Source organism: Anolis carolinensis, unplaced genomic scaffold, assembly GCF_035594765.1.
Source record: "Anolis carolinensis isolate JA03-04 unplaced genomic scaffold, rAnoCar3.1.pri scaffold_18, whole genome shotgun sequence".
Classification (NCBI taxonomy): domain Eukaryota; kingdom Metazoa; phylum Chordata; class Lepidosauria; order Squamata; family Dactyloidae; genus Anolis; species Anolis carolinensis.
Window position 1 is genome coordinate 5733337 of NW_026943828.1, and position 22681 is coordinate 5756017.

The following is a 22681-nucleotide window of genomic DNA, read 5'->3' on the forward strand; positions in this document are numbered from 1 at the left end:
TCGTTTTAGATTCACAGCTGACAATGGAAGCTCAGGTCGCTGCTGCCAGCAAACAGGCCTTTTTCCACCTACGACAAGCGAGGCAACTGGCACCCTATCTATCTGATGAGGCTCTGGCAACGGTCATCCATGCCACGGTCACGTCTAGGCTGGACTATTGCAACGCCCTGTATGTTGGCCTTCCGATGTCCACGACCCGAAAGCTCATATTGTTCAGAATGCGGCAGCCAGGCTACTCACAAGAACACCCATGAAATGCCACATCACACCAGTGCTGCAGCATCTGCATTGGCTTCCAACTGGTTACCATGGTCTATATAAGATGCTAGTCCTGACCTTTAAAACTCTTTACGGCCAGGGCCCATCGTCCCTTAGGGACCGTCTCTCCTTCTCCCATCATCGGAGGTCGCAACGACGATCCCAACGAGACTTACTTTATGTACCAGGTCCTAGAGAAGTGCACTTGGAAAGGACCAGACGCAGAGCTTTTTCTATTTCTGCCCCTGCCTTATGGGATGCCTTGCCGCCCCATATGAGAGCCATGCATGAGTTAGGGCCTTTGACCCTCGCACTCAAGACCTGGCTCTTTACTAGAGCTTTTAATCTATGTTAATTTTATCAATATTTGTAGTTATATATTTTTATCCTTTACAATTTTATCTTGTAAATCGCCTAGAGCATCGTGGATGGAGGGCAATTAATAAATAGTTAAATGATGATGATGATATTGTGCTCAGATACAAAGATTTATAAAGGAAACACCACAATGGATATAAAACAATGGGAAGCACGGGAAGCAGATTATGTGTGCTCACCACACCTCACACAGATAGGACCACGTGTGCTATAAACATGGAAGATGTGATACATTCACACAAGATACAGGAATGGGATGTCTTTGTGTTACTACTGTTCAGCTAATGTTATGGTCTGATGGAAATATAATAGAACCCGATAAACAAACATTCGGTTGAAATGTAAATGTAACATAACTTTTGTTCAAGATGATGAAACTGGGAATTTGGTTGACGTGATGGGGAATGGAGACAGTGAAGTAGACTTGAAGTTTAAAAAGTTATCCATAAATATAAGATAAGGAATTAATTGGGAAAAATTAAATATACTAGTAAAAACGAATCAGCAGGTGAAGAAACATTTGGAGAGTTATGAGGAAAGAAGTAAGAAAGGTTTTGTTAGGATCCAAGAGGTTGATGGAGAACGTCAGAGCGTGGCCGCAGAAGGAAGCAGCCCGACAGAACGTCACTGGTGTGATGAAATCAACGGATATTCACCCAAAGCGGCAGCAGCATGTTTACATCTATTGATGCACCCAATAGTAAGGTGAGGGCTACAAGGAGGGACTGATCGATTTTCTGTATTTGAAAACGAATTGCAATACTTAGAAACGCAATTGTGAACTGTGATGTATGTTGACTCTATTGAGAGGGTTGATGGGCCAAAGTGCCTGCATTTCTATTCTATTTCTATTCTATTTCCGATTGCTTTTATTTATGCATTATTAAGGTGTCTGCTTCAACTTATTCTATTAAAGATGCAACCTGCCTTCTTCCAGAGGAGAGGCAAGTGTCCGTATGTCGCCACTAAGTTTCCGGAACATCTTGTGGTCGGCCGATGTGGTTAATGTGGTTAAGCTACTTACTGGAACATAAGTGAACAACATGTTTTTCTACAAATGTTGTTTATGATAAAGGAAGCACGCTTGCAACACTCTGTACTGTTCCAAAGAAATGAGGAACATGAGGATATATTGAGCTTCATTTCCAATGTTCTTCACGGCGGTCACCTTTGATTTGTCCATCCGTCTATACTGCAGTACAATAAAGGTACTTGTTTTAAACTCTGTTGGGCTCAGATTGGATCCATAGCACTTTGACAAAGTTCCCGGTATTTAAATCTGTGTGAGCGGTTCGCTTTTCCGCTACATATAACTATATTAAACTGATTATATACATAGAATTGACACTGAATCAGACATGTGATACAATAAAGTAGTATTGATGTATCCAGGGCGTGTGTGTAAGAAACGGGAGTGTGTTTGTGTGGGTGTTTGTGAAGAAAGAAGAAACGGGCCTCAAAAGAAAACGGAGTTCACGCAAAGCGTGACATGGGACGGACTTGGGCGGTGAAGAGTGAGGCTTGTCGGCTCCAACGGGATGGGAGGAAGGGGCTGCCGCAGAAAGGCCGGGGGAGATGGCCTGAGGAGACGGAGTGGCCGCTGGAAGGCCGGAGCTAGCCTCTTGCCCCCCGGGGCTGGTGTGACCCACTTGGTTGTGGGTGGGGGGAGCTGCACTCAAGGGAGTGCCTCTCCTCCTTCGGAGCCTGCTTCTTCCCCCAAAATGCCTGCGAGTTGGTCCTCTCTCTCTCCTTCCTCCAGGCTGGTGCAGGCAGAAGCTACAGAGAGTAAGGGATTTAGAGCAAATTGTAAGGCTTGTCAGCTCCAACTGTGTTGGTGTGGGTTAGTCTTCTTTGAAAGAGAGCCCAGGCACACAAGGGCTGAAGATCCCATACGGCTTTAATGTTCAGAATACAAGAGTCTGCTCCACTGCCCGTGTATATAGGCCTAGCTACAGTATCATCAGGAGCCTCCGGTGGCTCAGTGTGTTAAAGCGCTGAGCGGCTGAACTTGCAGACCGAAAGGTCCCAGGTTCAAATCCGGGGAGCGGAGAGAGCGCCCGCTGTTAGCTCCAGCTTCTGCCAACCTAGCAGTTCGAAAACATGCAAATGTGAGTAGATCAATAGGTACCGCTCCGGTGGGAAAGTAGTGGTGTTCCATGCAGTCATGCCAGCCATATGACCTTGGAGGTATCTACAGACAATGCCGGCTCTTCAGCTTAGAAATGGAGATGAGCACCAACCCCCAGAGTCGGACACGACTGGACTTAACGTCAGGGGAAACCTTGACCTTTACCGTACCATCAATCACTCTAGAGTCCCTTTCCCCCCACCTCAGGGCAATTGGGTTTTATGGCTGGTTCGTGTGTCCTATCCTCCCTTTTGGCCCATGGCCTTGTGCTCTCCGTCAGTGCTCTGTGTCCGGAGATGGCATGAGATGGGGATCATGGCATCAGATTCTCATGAGCTGAGTTGGGTTCATTTGAGTCAAGTTGGGTTCACTTGACTTGAGTTGGGTTCCGTTGACTTGTCCAAGATTTGAGTTGTATTCATTTGGGTTCCATTGAGTTGAGCACTCCTTAATAATTAATTAAATAATAATTAAAATACCATTATAAGCCAGCCAAGCTTTGGAAGGCGCGCACGTTACATGTAATATTTCTAATAATATTGCAGTATAGTACAACATAAGAATAGATAATGCTGATATTGTGCTATGCTAATAATATATTGTACTGTATGTACATATCATTTGTAAGCCGCCTGGCTTGCTCTGTTTAAAGGCCTCCACCATTGATGGGTCTCCACCATCACTGGACCTACACCATGTCTGAGTCTCCACCAATTCCCACTGGAGCATTGAAGCACATCAACATACATGGGAGTCACTCTAGACCAGGGGTCCTCAAACTTTTAAAGCAGAGGGCCGGTCCACAATCCTTCAGACTGGAGAGGGCCGAATTATCATTTGGAGAAAAAAAAAACGAACAAATTCCTATGCACACTGCACGTCTTATTTGTAGTGCAAAACAACGTATCTAAACATGAAAACAATTGTAACCAACATAAACCTATCAGGATTTCAATGGGAAGTGTGGGCCTGCTTCTGGCCAATGAGATAGCCAATTAGGATTGTTGTTGTGTGCCTTCAAGTCATTTCAGACTTTGGGAAGCCTAAGTCTAAAATTATGTATTTATTCATTTACTACATTTATTTATTACATTTATATCCTGCCCTTCTCACCCCGAAGGGGACTCAGAGCAGCTGTATGTACATACAATATATTATATTATTAGCATAGAACAATATTAGCATTATATATTACTATATTGAACTATACCACTATACTGTAATATTATATGTAATATATATCATATAATTAATATTATTATATGGTATTATTAATATTATATTGTATAACATTATAATATTATTATCAATATTATATGTATATACAATATATTATATTATTTAAAATGATATAAAAATATTATATTATAAAACTGAATATATATAAATGATCTTGGAGGGCTGCATCCGGCCCCTGGGCCTTAGTTTGGGGACCCCTGCTCTAGACCGTGCCCTGACTTACAAGAAGCACTGCTTGAATATCAAGCAAAAAGTGGTGCTGGAAAGAATATCATATGAAAGCTGACTGACACAACCTGGGGATCACAACGAGACACAGTGAAGACATCGGCCCTTGCACTCTGCTACTCTGCTCCTGAATACGCGTGCCCAGTGTGGAACACATCTCACCATACTAAAACAGGGGATGTGGCCCTTGGTGAGACATGCCGCATTATCACAGGATATCTACCCCGACACCACTGGAGAAGTTATACTGTTTAGCCAGTACAGCACCACTTGACATCTGTCGGGAAGTAGCAGCCAGCAATGAAAGGACCGAGGCAGTGACATCTTTGGCCCATCCTCTGTTCGGATATCAGTCAGTACGCCAACACTTTAAATCGAGAAAGAGCTTTCTAAAATCTACAGAGATTCTCACAGGAACACCTCAGCAAGCGAGAATCCAAAAGTGGCAGGGCAGAACCCATAACCTCAGTCCATGACTGATACCAGATGCGGGACTCCCTCCTGGGCACGTAGAAGACTGGGCAACTTGGAAGACGGTGAACAGATTGCGTTCTGGCACCACGAGATCCAGAGCTGATCTTAAGAAATGGGGCTAGGAAGTGGAGTCCGCGACATGCGAGTGTGGAGAAGAGCCAACCACAGACCCCTTACTACAATGCAGCCACAAGCACATTGGGGGGTGCAAGGCTCACTTCCAAAAAAGGCACAAGAGTGGCTTCTCAAACAGGCAGGGGGAAATCTCTCTTTCAAGATCCCAACCACTGCCACCATTAAATGTGGGACACCCTGCCCACAGCTCTTTCCATTTAGGCCAAGGGAATCTTCCTCTTAATATCCCACGCCTTTTCAAGATGGGATCTCTCAAATCCCACTATGGCAGGGGGCCATCCTTCTTTCAGGATCCCAGCCACTGCCAGCTAGAAACCCTTGAGTCTGTGCTGTGCGTGTATGAGAGGATGTGACACGGAGGGGAAGGATGAGAGACAAATCTTCCGCTGACTCTAAGTAGAGCAATTCACCACTCAGGAACACTGTCTTTATTACAAAGAAAGAATTATTTATTTATGGTCTCTTTAGTCCAAAAAGCGTAACTGGTTGCAAAGGTTTACTTCTTCCGTTTCATTTGTACATAATATAGATAATATCTTTCATTCTGTAACATCAACCACTTGACTGGAACTTTGTCTCAACAGTATTCCTTTTCCTCAGCTCTATCTCACTGGAAACTTAAACCTAACTGACTTCAGACATCTTCTTTCAAGCTCACTGGCTAGAGAACTTCACTAACTCACTCTTTTTAAAACATTCCCTCCTTTTTCATCCAGCTAGCTCCGCCCCTTTCGTGCTAGCTTCGAAATAGTTGCATTTCTACGTTACCATGGTGACACATAGCCAATCAGCAGTAGCCAACTCCTGCCCACCTTGACCACTGAATCAACATTAGATAACATAGACAAAAATCCCCAATAAAATAGGGCTTTCCGTTACAGGGGACCTTCTCACAGCGACACCAGAGGCACTCCAAGCGGCCAGCTTCTAGTCAAAGGAAATCTAGTATCATGCCAAGTTTTAACTTTGTGTTATTTTATTTTTTTCGTGTCAGGAGCAACTTGAGTCGCTTCTGGGGAGAGTGCGGATGAGCTCCCTCTATCAGCTCCAGCTCCATGCGGGGAAATGAGAGAAGCCTCCCACAAGGATGGTGAAACGTCAAAACATCCGGGCAACGTCCCCTGGGCAACGTCGTTGCAGACGGCCAATTCTCTCACTCCAGAAGCAACTCAGGTTGCTCCTGACACGAAAAAACAAAAACTTTGTGTTATTAAAATACATTATAAGAGTACTCTCACTTAGTTTCTGACATGATAGATCAAATAAAATCACTGGGCTTCCACCGTTACTGAGGCTCAACCAACTCAGATGCTCCACCATCCTGTGCTTTCCAAATTTTATCTTCTATTTTTAAAGGTTATTAACTTAAAATCTGCATGAACCAAATCTTCCAACCTTCCCATTTGTGTGAACATGTTTGTACGATTTCCCAGCAAAGCGACCAGACGTGGTCTCTGAAAGCCTCATTCATCTAACAGACCTCACTCTTCCCTGAACACTCGGCATCAAAAGAATAGCAATCCTTTGGGTTCAGAACAAAACAAGCTGACGACCAAACTTGGAACACAGAACGTGGGAGTTGTAGTTCACCCTGCATCCAGAGAGCATTCTGAAGCCCACCAATGACGGATGTGGACCAAACGTAGCACACACAACCCTGATGACCAACAGAACACACTGGAGGGGTTTGCGGGATAGACAAGGCAGTGAAAAAGAATCAATGGTGATCAAAGCAGTGAATACATGTTGTATAAAGCATAATAGGAATAATAATGTCTGAATCAAGACAATTGAATCCAAACCCATGTCATCAACACAGAGGAAGGAAATGATGTTCAAAGGCGCCCTAAATTAAACATTAAACCCCATTTTGGGCTAAAACCAGGTCTACCAACCCCTCCAGTTTCAGCCGTTTTGACCCTTATAAATCCCCTTCTTTTTTTGCAAATAAAAAATAAAAAAGAGATTAAAAGCAAGAATACAAAAAGGCAGAAATTATATATAATGTTTCAACTACATTAAACTAACTACTAACTACATGAGATACAAACTAAATCAGAAACACGCACATTAACAAACAATTACCTACATAGACACACAACTGAACTAACAAACAGACAGGGATACATGCCTAAAAGCCACATTCTATCTGTTAATTTTTATCTCTCATTATTCTACTCCCTTTAGATAATATAATATAACCACACTTCTATTTCCGATTAACACTCTTCCAATGAATAAATATTACAACTGACATCTGCCCATCTTGTTTTGGCTAATTTGCAGGTCTTCATAAGCCATTCTTTTTTGCTTTGGAATAAAACATTCCTTCCATCCCTGTGTGGTGTTTCCTCACTTACCGCGGGGATTACGATCCGCAAAGTAGGAACACTATTTTAATTTTAATATTTATACAGTAGATTATTTTATTTACCCCATTGCTGCTGCTTCTCCTCCTCCTCAGGGCTGCCCCCTTGTGGCTCTGGTTGCCTCTGCCAGGAAAAGAAAGACGCTCTGTGAGGGAGCGAAGGAGGGTGGGCGGCAGTGGTGGCAGAAGGGCCTGGAAGACTCCTTTCCTGCCACACTCCTCTCCTGCCACCGCTCCAGACGGCCGTGCCGCGAGACGTGGAGGACTCGGAAGAGGAGGGGACTTGTCCTCTTCCTCCTCCTCCTCCTCCTCTCCTTCGAGAGTCAGGCTGCCGAGGGAGAAGAGGAAGAGGATCGCTAGGAACAAGCAGCGGGGTCCTCCAAGCCTGGCTCGTCCCTCAGCCGCGTGCCCTCCCTCCCTCCCTCCCTCCCTCACTCATGGAGCGACGTTCCTTCTTCCCTGGCAGAGGCAGCCAGAGCCGCATGGCAGGGCCAAAGCAAGGAGGCAGCCCTGAGGAGGAGAAGCAGCAGCAGAGGGCTAAATAAATAAATAAATTTCCTGCGAAACAGGGAGTCCGCAATAAGCAAACCACAAAGTAGCGGGGTAACACTGTATAGTCAATTCATATTTTAGTATCTCACAGTAACTATCCATGTTTTCATTCGAAATTGATCATCCAACATTCTCAACATATAAAACTATAGTTTCCTATAATCTTAATTACTTCCAGAATGAATGAAATGTGATGAAATGTCACAACTCTGAGCTTGCATTTCCAAAATTTGCAAGTCTTGCTTTTGACACTCTGGTGTCAATTAACAACATTCTCTCCAGGGTGAACTCTATGATGTCTATGTATAATGTTATTCCGTGAAAAGCTCTGTCCACACACCATGCATTTCTACGGTTTCACCCCATGTGAGTCCTATGATGTGAACGTAGACCTGAACTACGAGTGAAGCTCTGTCCACACTCCAGACATTTATAGGGTTTCTCCCCAGTGTGGGTCCTTTGATGTGAACTTAGGTTTCCACTTTGAGCGAAGCTCTGTCCACACTCCAGGCATTTATAGGGTTTCTCCCCAGTGTGAGTCCTTTGATGTGAACGTAAGTCTGAACTGTGAGTGCAGCTCTGTCCACACTCCAGGCATTTATAGGGTTTCTCCCCAGTGTGAGTTCTTTGATGTGGATGTAAAGTTGCAATCTGAGCGAAGGTCTGTCCACATTCCAGGCATTTATAGGGTTTCTCCACAGTGTGAGTCCTTTGATGTGAACGTAGACTTGAACTACGAGCAAAGCTCTGTCCACACTCCAGGCATTTATAGGGTTTCTCCCCAGTGTGAGTCCTTTGATGTTTACGTAGAGTTGAACTATCAGCGAAGCTCTGTCCACACTCCCGGCATGTATAGGGTTTCTCCCCAGTGTGAGTCCTTTGATGTCTACGTAGGTCTGAACTATGAGTGAAGCTCTGTCCACACTCCAGGCAGTTATAGGGTTTCTCTCCAGTGTGAGTCCTTTGATGTCTACGTAGGTCTGAACTTTGAGTGAAGCTCTGTCCACACTCCAGGCAGTTATAGGGTTTCTCCCCAGTGTGAGTCCTTTGATGTCTACGCAGGTTTGAACTTTGAGTGAAGCTTTGTCCACACTCCAGGCAGTTATAGGGTTTCTCCCCAGTGTGAGTCCTTTGATGTCTACGTAGTGCTGAACTACAAGCAAAGCTCTGTTCACACTCCAGGCAGTTATAGGGTTTCCCCCCAGTGTGAGTCCTTTGATGTGAACGTAGTCCTGAACTACGAGCAAAGCTCTGTCCACACTCCAGGCAGTTATAGGGTTTCTCCCCAGTGTGAGTCCTTTGATGTGAATGTAGACTTGAACTATGAGTGAAGCTCTGTCCACACTCCAGACATATATAGGGTTTCTCTCCAGTGTGAGTCCTTTGATGTGCATGGAGGGTTGAATTATGAGCAAAGCTTTTTCCACACTCCAGGCAGTTATAGGGTTTCTCCCCAGTGTGAGTCCTTTGATGTGAATGTAAGTGTCCCTTCTGAGTGAAGCTCTGTCCACACTCCAGGCAGTTATAGGGTTTCTCCCCAGTGTGAGTCCTTTGATGTGTCTTCAGGTTTCCATGCTGACCAAAGCTCTTTCCACATTCAATACATTTATATGCTTTCTCCTCCATGTCAAAAGTTATGTACATTTAATTGCAATATTGACACTTGATTCTTGTTTTTCCCTTTCTGATTACTCACAACAGTGGGTTCAAATTATAGGAAAGGAGACTCCTTCTGAACATTAAGAACTTCCTGACTGTAAGAGCTTTTCAGCAGTGGGACTCTCTGCCTCAAAATGTAGTGGAGGCTCCTTTGGGATCTTTTAAACAGAGGCTAGATGCTCATCTGTCAGGGGTACTTTTCCTGCATGACAGGAGCCTGGACTAGGGGCCTCATGCAGTCTCTTCTATGGTTCTACTCTAGAATCCAAAGTGAATGTAGGAATTCTGCAGGATCAGCCCCTTGAGAGGAATCCTTTTTCCTAGAGGACTGGTTTCCTTTCTGCACTTTGGTTTCCAAATGCCTTGATATCTACTAGAAGCTGGTTCGTTTCCCATCACGGCAGGGGTGGCTCCAGAGAACTCTCACGTCCTGGTCAATAAAGAAGAAGCCAAAGGTTAGACATGAAGCCGCATACCTCTGGCTCAAGGCAAACAAAGCGAAAAAGGAAAGAAGAAAGGAAAGATGGAAGGGAAGAAACATAGAAGGAGAGGATAAGAGAAGGACGGAGTCATGGAAGGAGGGAACTGAACCCTTTTCCAATATTGGAGGGCCACACCCATTTCATTGGGTCAAACCCAAATGTGGTTAAAGGAACACAAGGCAGGCTGGCTGGCAGAATTCCGTCCAGCATTCAAGGGTGTAACATATTCTGGATCATGGGTTTCCGTGAATTACCAGCATTGTGCTAAATGCTGAAAGGAACAAGGATTTCTTTATTGATTGTGCCGTTATCTCCCCTGCCACAAGGACTCCCACCTCTGCTTCCTCAGCATCTCAAAGGGTCACTCTGGCCACATTTCCCAAATGAATCTTCCAAACTAACAAGGACCTGCATTCCCAACTGGCTAATTCAAAGCCCTTCCCTGAGGTAACAAGGTCACACTTGAGGGAGGGCTAAGAGGTCCTCATTCTTCACTACCAGCGGATGTGCTGAGACTGACGACAAGGAGGAGCCGCACACTTCTTCCTCAGCGCATCCGACGGCAGAAAAGCATGAGCTTGCCCTCCCTCCACTGCAGCCTTGTTTCCTCAAGGAAGCTCCTGGCCCTCACCACCCACGTGGCCCCGGCCCAACCAAAGAGGCGGAGGAGAGAAATTAATGCTTGTATGGCTATAGGTACTGGTGAATGTTATACTGTCATGTATTGTATTTAACCATGTTATTTTCTTGGATGTCACAGTATACAAAAATGGCAAGAGATTGATGGTCAAAAACTATAGAAAGCCAACAGATAAAAATTCCATAATGCACTACTCCAGATTCCACCACCATAAATTAAAAACCAACTTACCTTTTGCACAATTAATAAGATTGAAACGTAACACTAGTTCCCCTGAGGATCTTGCTACAGAAGTGTCTATCTTTAAGAAACAGTTTAAGGAGAGAGGTTATCCTATAAGAATCATAAAACCAGCTATTAGGAAGGCAGAATCTATAGACAGGAGTAACTTACTAAAGGAACAGACAAAACAAAACAATGATCGCATCATTTGGCCATTAACTTTAACACAATTCTCTCCAAAAATCCACAAAATTATTAGAAAACATTGGCACCTAATTAGAGATATCCCTGGATGCCAAAACTTACCACTACCGTGTTTCCCCGAAAATAAGACAGTGTCTTACATTATTTTTTACTCCCAAAGATGTGCTAGGTCTTATTTTCAGGGGATGTCTTATTTTTCCACGAAGAAGAATCCACATTTATTGTTGAACAAAAAAATGAACATTTATTCCATACTGTACAGTACTTGTCATCACAAACCAACATAACTAAACCATAGAATCATAGAATCATAGAATAGTAGAGTTGGAAGAGACCTCAAGGGCCATCTAGTCCAACCCCCCGCTAAGAAGCAGGAAATCGCATTCAAAGCACCCCCGACAGATGGCCATCCAGCCTCTGCTTAAAAGCTTCCAAAGAAGGTGCCTCCACCACATTCCGGGGGAGAGAGTTCCACTGCCGAACAGCCCTCACAGTGAGGAAGTTCTTCCTGATGTTCAGGTGGAATCTCCTTTCCTGTAGTTTGAAGCCATTGTTCCGTGTCCTAGTCTGCAGGGCAGCAGAAAATAAGCTTGCTCCCTCCTCCCTATGACTTCCCTTCACATATTTGTACATGGCTATCATGTCTCCTCTCAGCCTTCTCTTCTGCAGGCTAAACATGCCCAGCTCTTTAAGCCTCTCCTCATAGGGCTTGTTCTCCAGACCCTTAATCATTTTAGTTGCCCTCCTCTGGACGCTTTCCAGCTTGTCAGCATCTCCCTTCATCTGCGGTGCCCAAAATTGGACACAGTATTCCAGGTGTGGTCTGACCAAGGCAGAATAGAGGGGGAGCACGACTTCCCTGGATCTAGACGTTATTCCCCTATTGATGCAGGCCAAAATCCCATTGGCTTTTTTAGCTGCCGCATCACATTGTAGGCTCATGTTTAACTTGTTGTCCACGAGGACTCCAAGGTCTTTTTCGCACACACTGCTGTCAAGCCAGGCGTCCCCCATTCTGTATCTTTGATTTCCATTTTTTCTGCCGAAGTGAAGTATTTTGCATTTGTCCCTGTTGAACTTCATTTTGTTAGTTTTGGCCCATCTCTCTAGTCTGTCAAGATCGTTTTGAATTCTGCTCCTGTCTTCTGGAGTGTTAGCTATCCCTCCGAGTTTGGTGTCATCTGCAAACTTGATGATCGTGCCTTCTAACCCTTCGTCTAAGTCGTTAATAAAGATGTTGAACAGAACCGGGCCCAGGACGGAGCCCTGCGGCACTCCACTTGTCACTTCTTTCCATGATGAAGACGACGCATTGGTGAGCACCCTTTGGGTTCGTTCGCTTAGCCAATTACAGATCCACCTAACCGTAGTTTTGTCTAGCCCACATTTTACTAGTTTGTTTGCCAGAAGGTCGTGGGGGACTTTGTCGAAGGCCTTACTGAAATCTAGATATGCTACATCCACGGCATTCCCTGTATCGACCCAACTCGTAACTCTATCGAAAAAAGAGATCAGATTAGTCTGGCATGACTTGTTTTTGGTAAATCCGTGTTGACTATTAGCAATGACCGCATTTGTTTCTAAGTGTTTGCAGACCACTTCCTTAATGATCTTTTCCAGAATCTTGCCTGGTATTGATGTGAGGCTGACCGGACGGTAATTGTTTGGGTCGTTCTTTTTTCCCTTCTTGAAGATAGGGACCACATTCGCCCTCCTCCAATCTGCTGGGACTTCTCCTGTTCTCCAAGAACTCTCGAAGATAATTGCCAGTGGTTCTGAAATAACTTCCGCTAGTTCCTTCAGTACTCTTGGGTGTAGCTGATCTGGCCCTGGGGACTTGAATTCGTTTAGAGTGGCCAGGTGTTCCTGGACAACTTGTTTCCCTATTTGGGGTTGGATTTCCCCCAATCCTTCGTCCATTCCATGTTGCTGAGGTTGAAGATGGCTTTCTTTTTGTGAGAAGACCGAGGCAAAGAAGGCATTAAGCAGTTCTGCCTTTTCCCTATCCCCTGTCACCATCACCCCATCTACTCCTTGCAGTGGCCCTATCGCCTCCTTTTTCTTCCTTTTTCTACCAACATAAGCAAAAAAACCTTTTTTGTTGTTTTTTATGTCCCTGGCAAGCCTGAGCTCATTTTGCGCTTTAGCCTTGCGAACCTTTTCCCTACAGGAGTTGGCTATACGTTTGAATTCTTCTTTGGTGATTTCTCCCCTTTTCCACTTCTTGTGCATGTCACTTTTGAGCTTTAGCTCAGTTAGAAGTTCTTTGGACACCCATTCTGGCTTCTTTGCACTTGTCTTATTTTTCTTCTTTGTTGGCACTGTTTGCATTTGCGCCTTGAGTATTTCACTTTTGAAAAACTCCCATCCATGCTTAACTCCCTTGTTTTTTAATATCGGCGTCCATGGAATGCCGCTCAGTAATTCCTTCATTTTTTGGAAGTCAGCTCTCTTAAAGTCCAGAATGCGTGTTTGACTTGTCTTAGTTTCAGCATTCCTTTGTATTGCAAACTGCAGGAGCACATGGTCACATGGTGGGTGAACTACACACCCCGGTCCCCCAAGACTCCTCTCAGTCAGGGCGAATCCTCCCCAAACCTCTCTCTCGAGTGAGTCCAGTCGCTGTGTGCCATGGGAAAGGGCAGGAAAGGGCTAAGGGAGAGGCAGGGGGCGGGGCCAGGCCAGTTCCATTCCACATCCCGTCCTTTCCTATGTTCTCACAGCCAGCAGAGGAACTGGTCAGCACCTGAACCTACTAGAGAGAGGGGTCTGGGCAGAATTCCCCCTGATTGACAGGACTTGCAAGGACCGGGATGTCTAGTTCACCTGCCACCTACGAACTGCAGAACCCCACCAAGGATGGACCTGGGACTCACTTGGCCCACAGAACCCCCGTGACCAGCAAAAAACACTGGAGGTCTTTGGGGGGAATTCCCCTTGATTTGGGGGAGTTGTCGTTCCCCTCCATCCCGAGAGCACCGTGACCCCAAACACGGAGGGATCTGGGCCCCACTTGGCACGAAGACCCGATCTGCTGGAATGGGATGCCTGCAGGGGATGGGAGGGAAGGGTCTTCCTTCCTGGGAGTCGTAGTTCACCCACCACCAGGGAAACGGGGACCTCCACCGATGGTGGGCCTGGACCACACGTGTCACACGGAACCCCGTGACTCACTCAACCTCCGGGAAGGGTTGGAGCAGAGGAACTCACCCAAGTGGTGGGAGTTGTAGTTCACCCTGCAGCCAGAGAGCAGGCTCAACCCCACCCGTGATGCATCCTAAGCAAACCTGTCCAACATTACAAGCTTCAAGTACCGATTGAAGTTCTGGGGGTTCACCTGGCATGGTGGGAGTTGTAGTCCACCCACAATCTTCTGGATATTTGGACAATTAAAACACTGACTTTGTGAAATAACCTGGGCAATGTGGAACACATCTCACCATACTAAAACAGGGGATGTGGCTCTTAATGAGACATGCTGCCTTATCACAGGATATCTACCCCCGACACCACTGGAGAAGTTATACTTCCGTCGGGAAGTAGCAGCCAGCAATGAAAGGACCAAGGGGCCATGGTGGAGGCTCCTTCCTTGGAGGCTTTTAAGCAGAGGCTGGATGGCCATCTGTCGGAGGTGCTTTGAATGCGATTTCCTGCTTCTTAGCAGGGGGTTGGACTAGATGGCCCATGTGGTCTCTTCCAACTCTACTATTCTATGATTCTATGATTCTATGATTCAAGGCAGTGCCATCTCCGGTTCATCCTGTTTGGATATCAGTCAGCACGCCAACACCTTAAATCAAGAAAAAGCTTTCTAAGAAGCTCTACAGAGATTCTCACAAGAACACCTCAGCAAGCGAGAGTCCAAAAGTGGCAGGATAGAACCCATAACCTCAGTCCATGGCTGATACCAGATGAGGGACTCCCTCCTGGGCACACAGAAGACTGGGCAAGGTGCTGAACAGATTTCTTTCTGGCACCACGAGATCCAGAGCTGATCTTAAGAAATGGGGCCTCAAAGTGACATGAGAATGTGGAGAAGAGCAAACCACAGACCCCTTACTACAATGCAGCCTGAGTTCTGCCACAAGCACATTGGGGGACCTTCTCCCAGCGACACCAGAGGCACTCCAAGTGGCCAGCTTCTGGTCAAAGAAAATCTAGTATCATGAAAAGTTTTAACTTTGTGTTTTTAAAATACATTATAACTGTACTCTCACTTAGTTTCTGACATGATAGATCAAATAAAATCACTGGGCTTCCACCGTTACTGAGGCTCCACCAACTCAGATGCTCCACCATCCTGTGCTTTCCAAATTTTATCTTCTACTTTTAAAGGTTATTAACTTAAAATCTGCATGAACCAAATCTTCTAACCTTCCCATTTGTGTGAACATGTTTGTACGATTTCCCAGCCAAGCGACCAGATGTGGTCTCTGAAAGCCTCATTGATCTCACAGACCTCACTCTTCCCTGAACACTCGGCATCAAAAGAACACGAACCCTTTGGGTTCAGAACAAAAGAAGCTGACGACCAAACTTGGCACACAGAACGTGGGAGTTGTAGTTCACCCTGCATCCAGAGAGCATTCGGAAGCCCACCAATGACGGATATGGACCAAACTTAGCACACACAACCCTGATGACCATAAGAACACACTGGAGGGGTTTGCGGGATAGACAAGGCAGTGAAAAAGAATCGATGGTGATCAAAGCAGTGAATACATGTTGTATAAAGCATAATAGGAATAATAATGTCTGAAGGAAGACAATTGAATCCAAACCCATGCCACCAACACAGAGGAAGGAAATGATGTTCAAAGGCGCTCTAGATTAAACATTAAACCCCATTTTGGGCTAAAACCAGGTCTACCCACCCCTCCAGTTTCAGCCATTTTGACCCTTATAAATCCCCTTCTTTTTTGCAAATAAAAAAATAAAAAACAGATTAAAAGCAAGAATACAAAAAGGCAGAAATTGTATATAATGTTTCAACTACATGAAACTAACTACTACATGAGATACAAACTAAATCAGAAACACACACATTAACGAAACAATTACCTACATAGACACACAACTGAACTAGAAAACAGAAACGGATTCGTGCCTAAAAGCCTCATTCTATCTGTTAATTTTTATCTCTCATTATTCTACTTTCTTTAGATAATATAATATAACCACACTTCTGATAAAACTCTTCCCATTAATAAATATAACAACTGACATTTGCCCACATTGTTGTCTGTTTGTTTTGGGTAATTTGCAGGTCTTCATGAGCCATTCTTTTTGCTTTGGACTAAAACATTCCTTCCATCTATCCGTATAGTCAATTCTTACTTTAGTATCTCGCAGAAACAACCCATGTTTTCATTCTAATTGATCATTCAACATTCTCAACGAGTAAAACTCTAGTATTTTAGTTCAGTCTTTCTACAATACACCACGTGTGATGAAATGTCCCAACTTTGAGTTTGCATTTCCAAAATTTGCAAGAGTTGCTTTTGTACATGTTAGGATCCTCCGGTGGCGGAGTGGTTAAAGCCTTGTGACTTGAAGGTTGGGTTGCTGGCCTGAAGGATACCAGGTTCGAATCCCACCCGGGGAGAACGCGGATGAGCTCCCTCTATCAGCTCCAGCTCCATGCGGGGACATGAGAGAGGCCTCCCACAAGGATGGTAAAAACATCAAACAGTCCGGGCGTCCCCTGGGCAACGTCCTTGCAGACGGCCAATTCTCTCACACCAGAAGCAACTCAGGTTGCTCCTGACACGAAAAAAAAAAATGTTAGAATGACACTCTGGTGTCAATTAACACCATTCTCTCCAGGGTTAATACTACAAAGTCTATGTGTAATGTTATTCCGTGAAAAGCTCTTTCCACACTCCGTGCATTTCTACGGTTTCACCCCATGTGAGTCCTTTGATGTGAATGTAGACCTGAACTCTGAGTGAAGCACTGTCCACACTCCAGGCATTTATAAGGTTTCTCCCCAGTGTGAGTCCTTTGATGTCTACGTAGGCCTGAACTATGAGTGAAGCTTTGTCCACACTCCAGGCAGTTATAGGGTTTCTCCCCAGTGTGAGTCCTTTGATGTCTACGTAGGCCTGAACTCTGAGTGAAGCTTTGTCCACACTCCAGGCAGTTATAGGGTTTCTCCCCAGTGTGAGTCCTTTGATGTCTACGTAGGCCTGATCTATGAGTGAAGCTTTGTCCACACTCCAGGCAGTTATAGGGTTTCTCCCCAGTGTGAGTCCCTTGATGGTTACGTAGACTTGAACTCTGAATGAAGCTCTGTCCACACTCCAGGCAGTTATAGGGTTTCTCCCCAGTGTGAGTCCTTTGATGTCTACGTAGTGCTGAACTATCAGTGAAGCTCTGTCCACACTCCAGGCATTTATAGGGTTTCTCCCCAGTGTGAGTCCTTTGATGTGAACGTAGTCCTGAACTACAAGCGAAGCTCTGTCCACACTCCAGGCAGTTATAGGGTTTCTCCCCAGTGTGAGTCCTTTGATGTCTACGTAGGCCTGAACTATGAGTGAAGCTTTGTCCACACTCCAGGCAGTTATAGGGTTTCTCCCCAGTGTGAGTCCTTTGATGTGAACATAGTCCTGAACTACGAGCGAAGCTCTGTCCACACTCCAGGCAGTTATAGGGTTTCTCCCCAGTGTGAGTCTTTTGATGTCTACGTAGTGCTGAACTATCAGCGAAGCTCTGTCCACACTCCAGGCAGTTATAGGGTTTCTCCCCAGTGTGAGTCCTTTGATGTGAACGTAGTCCTGAACTACGAGCGAAGCTCTGTCTACAGTCCAGGCAGTTATAGGGTTTCTCCCCAGTGTGAGTCCTTTGATGTGTATGTAAGTGTCCCTTCTGAGGAAAGCTCTGTCCACACTCCAGGCAGTTATAGGGTTTCTCCCCAGTGTGAGTCCTTTGATGTCTATATAGATTTGAATTATGAGAGAAGCTCTGTCCACACTCCAGGCAGTTATAGGGTTTCTCCTCAGTGTGAGTCCTTTGATGTGAACGTAGTCCTGTACTATGAGAAAAGCTCTGTCCACAGTCCAGGCAGTTATAGGGTTTCTCCCCAGTGTGAGTCCTTTGATGTCTATGTAGATTTGAATTATGAGAGAAGCTCTTTCCACATTCGATACATTTATATGCTTTCTCCTCCATGTCAACAGAGTTATGTGCTATGTACATTTAATTCCAATAAGGACATTTGATTCTTGTTTTTCCCTTTCTTTACTCACAGCACTGGGTTCAAATTACAGGAAGGTAGATTCCATCTGAACATTAAGAAGAACTTCCTGACTGTAAGAGCTGTTCAGCAGTGGAACTCTCTGCCTCAAAAAGTAGTGGAGGTTCCTTTGGAATCCTTTAAACAGAGACCACATGCTCATCTGTCCAGGGTACTTTGCGCTTTCCCTGCACGGCAGAGGCCTGGACTGGGTGCCTCATGCAGTCTCTTCCGACTCTATGGTTCTACTCTAGAATCCAAAGTGAATGTAGGAATTCAGCAAGATCAGACCCTTGAGAGTAATCCTTTTCCTAGAGGACTGGTTTCCTTACTGCACTTTGGTTTCCAAATGCCTTAATATCGACTAGAAGCTGGTTCGTTTCCCATCACGGCAGGGGTGGCTCCAGAGAACTCTCACGTCCTGGTCAAGAAAGAAGAAGCCAAAGGTTAGACATGAAGGCGCATACCTCTAGCTCAAGGAAAACAAAGCAAAAAGGGAAAGAAGAAAGGCAAGATGGAAGGAAGGGAGGAAACACAGAAGGACAGGATAAGGGAAGGAAGGAATCACGGAAGGAGGGAACTGAACCCTTTTCCCATATTGGAGGGCCACACCCATTTCATTGGGTCAAACTCAAACGTGGTTAAAGGAACAGAAGGCAGGCAGGCAGGCAGGACTCCGTCCAACATTCAAGGGTGTAACATATCAGGCATTCATATCATATCATTCATTCATAACATATCAGCCCTGGCCTTGTCTTTCTCAACTGCTGAGTACGCCTGTCCTGTCTGGCACAAGTCTGCCCATGCGAAGCAGGTGGACATAGCACTGAACGAAACATGCAGAATAATCACAGGAGGCCTTAAACCTACACCTGATGATAAACTCTACACCTGGCATTGCCCCTCCTGACATGCGACGGGAAGTTGCTGCTAACAGTAAGAGAAATAAGGTCGAACATTGTGAAAGCCACCCACTGCATTACTATCAGCCTCCTCCCACCAGACTCAAATCAAGGAAGGGCTTCATGAGAACCACCACTCCTCTTGATGTTCCTCCAGCAACAGCAAGAGTGTCCCTCTGGGCAGCTAAACCAGGCAATTCCAACTGGATGGCCCCCCACGAGGGTCTTCCTTCCTCCAGGGCCAAACCAAGAATGGGCAACTCGGAAGTCCCTGAACAGACTCAGAAGCGGAGTGGGCAGATCTAAAGGGAACCTGGCAAGGTGGCCCTACCTGGAGGAATCCTCCCCCTTGTGTGACTGTGGAGCAGAACAAACAACTCCGCATATGTCTGCTTGCCCACAATGCCCTGCCTCATGCATGGAGGAGTAGTTGTTCAAATCCACGGACAATGTGCTCGTTGTTGCCTGCTTTTGGTCTAAAACTATTTAGCTGCTTGTGATTTCTTTTATTTCATCACTTTTAAATTTATTTATTATGCAATGCTTTTGACACAAAATAAATAAATACTGCCTATTACAGGGAAACCAGCTGATCCCTAATCCATCTAAAATACAGACGTGTCCTTTCCATCGTAAGAACAGACAAACATCTCGAGCTCTGAGGAATATCTGGGAAGGAATCCCACTGGAGCATCGCAGCACACCCAAATACTTGGGAGTTACCCTGGGCCATGTTCTGACTTACAAGAAGCACTGCTTAAACATCAAGCAAAAAGTGGGTGCTAGAAATAACATTGTACAAAAGCTGCCTGGCACAACCTGGGGATCACAACCTGACACAGTGAAGACACCTGCCCTTGCGCTTGGCTACTCTGCTAATGAATATGCATGCCCAGTGTGGAATACATCTCATCATGCTAATACAGTGGATGTGGCTCTTAATAAGACATGCCGCATTATCACAGGATGTCTACACCCCACACCACTGGAGAAATTATACCGCTTAGCCGGCATCGCACCACCTGACATCCACCGGGAAGTAGCAGCCTGTTTGGGTGTCAGCCACCACACCAATGCCTTAAATCAGGAAATAGCTTACTACAATCTACAGAGATACTCGCAGGGACACCTCAGCAAGCAAGAGTCCAAAAGTGGCAGGCTAAAACTCAGAACCTTAATCTGTGACTGACGCCAGATGAGAGAATCCCCCCTGGGCACACAGAAGACTGGGCGACTTGGAAGGCACTGAACAGGCTGCGCTCTGGCACCAAGAGATGCAGATCCAACCTTAAGAAATGGGGCCACAAAGTGGAGTCCGCAACATGCGACTGTGGAGAAGAGCCAACCACAGACCACTTACTGAGCACAATGGAGGACCATCTAAGAGCAACATCAGAGGCACCCCAAGTGGCCAGCTACTGGGCAAAATACATTTAGTATTAATGCCAAGTTGTTGTTTTTTTCTAAAAACACCTCTATGTTTGCAAATCCATTACAACCTGTACCCTCGGTTCTCTTCTAACACGAGAAATAAATACCCAAATAAAAAAATAAATACATAAGAAGGGAGGAGGAAGGAAGGGAAGGAAGAATGGAGGAAGGAAGGGAGAGAAGGAGGGAAGGAAAGAACAAGGAAGTGATCGGGAACTGGAAAATATAGATATTGACACCTACATATTGGATGTACATAATAATAATAATAATAATTTTATAATATAATAATAATAATATTTCCCACCACCATCTCTCTCCCCAAAGTGACTCGGGGCGGCTTACATGGGGACCAAGCCCAGCATAAACAAGGATCCCAAGGTAAAACACAATTAAAAAACGTATAACAAAAAAAACATATAATTAAAACACCTGAAACGAGAAAAGGTAAAAACACCATAAAACTACATAATCAACCGACCAGTAAGCAGAAAAAGTGGGCACGATCAGATTCGAGAAGGCAGGACAAGGGCTGGTGCAAAACGGAGTATATATTTATTGATTTACTACATTTATAGATGGCTATTCTCCCCCTAAGGCAGGCATGGGCAAAGTAAGGCCCAGGGGGGAGGGGGTGTGGATGTGGCCCCCGGGCGCTTCCCTCTGGCCCCCTCCTCACGTTCCCTGTCCTCTTGGCATAAGGACAGGGTGGCCGGCCGCATCCTTATGCCAAAAATACAGGGAGGAAGGGACGTGGCAGCAGAGAGAGAACCTCCTGGAGCGCTCCCAGCCACTGCACGTCTCACCCTCCTCCCCATCCGTATGCCGTGAGGGAGGCTCAAGGGAGGCAGGCGGAAGGAAGGCGGCTGAGAGCCCTCTGAGCACCCTCGGCTGCGGCCTGCCTCGCCCTCCTCCCGGCATGATGCCCAGAGGACACCCGAGGGGGGTCCGGGGAGGAGGGGGGAGGGAGCCGGTTGTGGCGCAGCTGGTTAAGAGCCACAAGCAAGAGATCCCTGCTGAGCGAAAGAAAGGCCATGAGTTCGAAGCCCACGTCGGATTGAGCTCCTCACCTTGTACTTGACCATCATCCAGAGAGCACTGTCAACCCAACTTACGATGGGTCTGACATTTGTCCATGAAAAATGTGGACCTATATAAAAACTACTATGAAAAAGTAGCGAATGGGATACAAAAAGAAAAAAAAGGATGGTCCCAGCTAGAACTCTTTTTTTGGGAAGAATATCTACAATTAAAATGTTTCCTTTCCAAACATTTACAGTATTATTGAATGATACCTGCCTCGAACAATGGAACAAAGGTATTAGTAAATTCATTTGGGAAGGTGAAAAGCCAAGACTGCAGATGAAATCCTTGCAAGATGCCAAAGACCCCCGGGCCGGGGGGGGGGGGGGGGGTAATGGCACTACCAAAATTTAAGGTATACAACAAAGCTGCAGTTCTAGTTTGGATAAAAGAATGGATAACGACAGCATATAAAAGATTACTCACATTATTAGAAGAACATGATTTAAGATATGGATGGCAAGGATACCTAATCTATGAATTAACATTAACTGACTCTAATTTTAAGAGCCACCTGCTAAGAAATACAACACAGACGGCGTTGAAACTCTACCTAAAAGACCTTTGTGGGCATCGACCAAAGAAGCCTTCCATGGGATGGACAGAGATGGGGGAGACCAATGGTCCATCTATAAACAGGTAGTGACTGGTCAAGGTCAAGGTTTCCCCTGACATTAAGGCCAGTCATATCTGACTCTGGGGGTTGGGGCTCATCTCCATTTCTAAGCCAAAGAGCCGGCATTGTCCGTAGACACCTCCTAGGTCATGTGGCCGGCATGACTGCATGGAGCACTGTTACCTTCCTGCAGAAGCAGTACCTATTGATCTACTCACATTGGCATGTTTTTCAAACTGCTAGATTGGCAGAAGCTGGGGCTAATAGTGGGAGCTTGCTCTGTTTTCTGGATTCGAACCTGCAAATCTTTTGGTCAGCAAATTTAGAAGCTCAGCAGTTTAACGACTGAAAAGTGGGCGCGTCCGGACCCGAGAGGGCAGGGCCAGGGCTTGTGCAGAAGGCGGGTCCTCTCCCTTGATGCCCCCCCCCCGCTCTCCTCCCCCGGGGC

General features: G+C 45.6%; 4 protein-coding genes across 5 annotated transcripts in view; 1 reads left to right on the forward strand and 3 right to left on the reverse strand.

Annotated features, from left to right (window-relative positions):
- LOC134294654 (zinc finger protein 658B-like) overlaps nucleotides 1–16310 on the reverse strand; it is a 334996-nt gene extending 318686 nt beyond the window's left edge. The window contains exon 1 of the mRNA XM_062966245.1: nucleotides 16192–16310. The gene's annotated coding sequence lies outside the window, so the exon portion shown is untranslated. The remainder of the gene's footprint in view (nucleotides 1–16191) is intronic.
- LOC134294681 (loricrin-like) overlaps nucleotides 1–22681 on the forward strand; it is a 676447-nt gene that overhangs the window by 500303 nt on the left and 153463 nt on the right. The gene's annotated exons all lie outside the window — the stretch shown is intronic.
- On the reverse strand, nucleotides 7932–12402 carry LOC134294671 (zinc finger protein 135-like). The gene is made up of 2 exons (XM_062966263.1): nucleotides 10773–12402; nucleotides 7932–9849 (listed from the first exon to the last, which is right to left on the reverse strand). Exon 2 carries the CDS (start codon nucleotides 9402–9404, stop codon nucleotides 8118–8120), a length of 1287 nt encoding a protein of 428 aa, XP_062822333.1. The 5' UTR covers nucleotides 9405–9849; nucleotides 10773–12402; the 3' UTR covers nucleotides 7932–8117.
- LOC134294669 (zinc finger protein 135-like) lies at nucleotides 15722–22589 on the reverse strand. Its single transcript, XM_062966261.1, has 2 exons — nucleotides 22452–22589; nucleotides 15722–18622 (listed from the first exon to the last, which is right to left on the reverse strand). The coding sequence occupies exon 2, from the start codon at nucleotides 18162–18164 to the stop codon at nucleotides 16869–16871; it is 1296 nt and encodes a 431-aa protein (XP_062822331.1). The 5' UTR covers nucleotides 18165–18622; nucleotides 22452–22589; the 3' UTR covers nucleotides 15722–16868.

Bases quoted from the DNA above. Each gene is read 5' to 3' on its own strand.
- LOC134294669 (XM_062966261.1), bottom strand. From the start codon at position 18,164: ATGTACATAGCACATAACTCTGTTGACATGGAGGAGAAAGCATATAAA.
- LOC134294671 (XM_062966263.1), bottom strand. From the start codon at position 9,404: ATGTACATAACTTTTGACATGGAGGAGAAAGCATATAAATGTATTGAA.